Genomic DNA, 3,373 nt, shown 5'->3' on the forward strand with positions numbered 1-3,373 from the left:
CCGCGTGTCTTCCAGAAAGTTCTACACAATTCGCGTCGTTCATGAATCAGATTACACTAGCGTCGGTAACAAATAGAACCCTCGTTGACATTCGAGAAAGTTCCGATACATGCGGGCGCGTCCCGCGCTGAACGATAACATTTGTTAGTGAAAAGTACTAACCCGAAAAGATAAAGAAATCCACGTGTCAACATAAAATAGCATTTTCGCAGGGGGAAAGGGGTCCCCTGTTGTTATCCCCCTCTTCAGCTCTCCTTTTCCTCTCCCGCTGGGTCACGTGTACCCCTTTTAGCGATGTCCGACGACGACAGCACACGGTCCGCATAAACAGCTTCGCTGTGTCAGTTCTTTCTATCACAAAAAGCACAATGCGTGTTTCAGATGTTTAGTCTAAACCTGCACAAATTGGGGTAGGTGCCGTTGCTTCTACGCGCGCAATAAGACAAGCAATTTCTCGAATAGAAAAGCAGATTGTATTCATAAAATTCTTAAAACAGACCGAGCAACAAATGCAGTAATGCTGCTCAATAGATTAAGGTGCTCGTCAAATACGGGAGATAACATATACACTCATGCAATGAAGTCGTCAACCACGTTTGCAGTGCAGTTAAGTGCAACGCAATATTTGCCTGCTGAGTATCCTACGACGTGTAATACGCAAGTAACACGGCCCTTCGCATCGCAGCTCGAGTTCTTTCACGTCAAGCGGCTTCAAAGCTTAGGCCTGAACCACTTGTCAAGGCCATACAAAGACTCGTTTACACACTCCAAGCCCTTAGACCACCATTCTTGAACATCGGGATGACGGTGTCGGTAGTTTGGGGGCGCTGCCCATAGCGCACGGCACAGAGGACATAGTTCGCCCTCGGAATGAGTCAAGGAGCAGTTCTGCTTCCAGGCAAAGTAGCTCTCGTACGAGGTACTCTCCTTCAGGAGGTCACGCAGATGCGCAGCAAGCTCGCCCGGCTTCTGCAGCTCCGACGATATTACTACTGACTTTTCAGGAACCTGCAGAGTAGCGTTCGATGGTGCCAACACGACCGGAACCACGCTGTATTTGAAGGCGTCGTATAGGAGTTCGTAGGCGCTCTGGAAGCAGTCGGACTTCAATGACACTAACACGAAGTGGTAGTCTTTGGCGATACGGGGTATGCACTCCCGTGGCGACGAGCACTTATCCTTCCCACAGGCTGGAAACAGTGTTATGCCGATCATGTCATGCGTGCTACTTTTTATGGAATTCTGTTCACGGCTCCATAACACTTGTTCGAAGAAGCGGTGCTGCTCGCATTTACCAACGATCCAGGCGACGTCCTTTCTTTTTTTGGTAATCACGGTGCCACTTGGCTGCTTTGCACTCTTGTCTGAGTCGCAGCGCCATGCATCGTAAGAAATGACAATGTCCGCGTCATCTCTGTTGGCCATTGTCCAGTTGAACGTGTCGGCAACACGCGACAGAAAGCTCGAGCTATTTCCATGAGCACCGACACCTCGGGGGAGCGAGTGGCTCTTAGCCCAAAAGACCCAGAACTGAAACAGTGAGCGTAGATGAGGCATTCCCAAGGGTTCGAAATGCTCGGCAAGAAAGACAACAGCATCACTGCTCATCAGCTGCTGCCGGTCTTGGATTATGTCGCACGTAACAGGGTGTTCGTCTTCGGTAACGCATGCGACTTTTTGGACTACCCACCAGTTGTGCAATCCGGTTTTGTTCCACAGCAAGATCCGGGGAAGCCCATCGTCACCTTTGCGCTCACGCCACGGCCGCCAATTTGGAGTGTTCGACGGTCGCGTCGGCTGCGCAGCTTGCGAGTTCGCTTGCCACAGCCATCTGTAGAATGTCAGCGCAGGGTATATAAGGCCTATGAACACAATAAGCGAGGCGAGGAACGTGTACTTTGGCCAATGCTTTGCGATGTGCCTTTCAAAATTACGCGTGCGTCCGGTGACCAAGAGCACGGTCCAGCTGACCGTCGATCCGGGCGAGTCCTGCCGCTGTGATGAAGATTGTCCCGGTGGTATACCGTGGTCTTCCGGTCTCGTGTCCCCCATGGGCATCAGCTCTAGCGACTCCTCCAACTCCCATGCACAATCATTCAGGGTCGCAAGCGCTGCTGCAGGCCCACGGTGTAAATCGGTCATGGAAATATCCTCGCTGTCAGCGCCATCGTCACCTTGAGGGACGCGCTCGTTAACGTACATCGTTCTACTGTGGCGGGACGGTGCTTTGTTGCGTGAAGACCCTTCAGGCATGGCTTGTAAAGTTGGGAGCAAACTGAAGTAGAAGACGAAAAGCACTTGCAAGAAATCTAAGAAAACTGTGTGGCTCCGGCACGGATCATGCGTAAAATATGGGCGAAAAGTAGGAGCCTAGAAGCTTTAGATAATGGACTTCTGAGGGCGGAATTATATTGTCACGTAGTAATGACGGTGAAGAAAGTAGCAAAAGTGGGAATGGAAGAAACTGGCGTTTTATGGGCGAACCGGTGCCCTAAAAGCTGGCTACACTCAAAGAATAGTGATAGCGGCGAACACAGTCGCCGATCGTCGAAAATCTGATAAGCGGGTGAAGGCTTTCATACATGAGCCATAGACTGCTCCAGAGTAATCGCTGGTGCCCACGTGTCTTCCAGAAGGTACTACAAGTTGCGTCGAGCATACATGTAGTAGGTTTCCAGAAGGTTCGGTGACAACAGACAGCGTATAGAGCCATGGATAACATTGGAGAAACTTCCGATACATGCAAGTGCGCGCTGCGTTGAGCGATTATCTTTAGTAGACGGGGAGATGCGGTCACCCGATAAAGATAAACAAGCACACGTGTCAACTTCTTGATTCGTATTTGGAACATACATATGCAATGGACAGGCAGGCAAAATCGGGAGGGAGCGGGCTGTCAATTGTCTCCAAGACGGAGACAATGCCGGCCTATTTTTCTAGCGAAACTTGTATTGCCTCCCTCGTGTCGGCGTCAGTGTTCATGTTGCCGTACGAAAAATCTCAAGCCGCGCGAAAATAAAAATTTCTTGTCGGGCTGCGCATAAGAACCACCGACCTCCACGTTGGGAGACCACTACGCTAACCGACTCAGCTGCTGTCTTATTTTTTTTTATCTTCATTACAATACCATGTAAACGCGTACAAAGCCGGTCACTTGGTGCAGAAAAATAATCATAAATCATTTGGAGAGGCTGTACTTATTTAAAAGGCCCTCAAAGAGGATATCGCAGAAGCGAAACTGTCAAGCTCCTGAAACCACTCTGGCGGTTCAATCATGTGCTTGAGGGCATCACGCGTGTACCTAAGACTTTCACTTAAGTGTTCCTACGCAGACCTTTCATCTACGCAGGAATTCCCGACATCCATACGCGTT

At 50.0% G+C, this 3,373-nt stretch overlaps 1 protein-coding gene across 1 annotated transcript; it reads right to left on the minus strand.

Moving 5' to 3' along the window:
- Positions 1 to 465: 465 nt before the first annotated feature.
- LOC142574403 (alpha-(1,3)-fucosyltransferase fut-3-like) lies at positions 466 to 2,312 on the minus strand. Its single transcript, XM_075683494.1, has one exon. The coding sequence runs from the start codon at positions 2,251 to 2,253 to the stop codon at positions 712 to 714; it is 1,542 nt and encodes a 513-aa protein (XP_075539609.1). The 5' UTR covers positions 2,254 to 2,312; the 3' UTR covers positions 466 to 711.
- Between the last annotated feature and the right edge of the window lie 1,061 nt (positions 2,313 to 3,373).

Source organism: Dermacentor variabilis, chromosome 3, assembly GCF_050947875.1.
Source record: "Dermacentor variabilis isolate Ectoservices chromosome 3, ASM5094787v1, whole genome shotgun sequence".
Lineage (NCBI taxonomy): Eukaryota > Metazoa > Arthropoda > Arachnida > Ixodida > Ixodidae > Dermacentor > Dermacentor variabilis.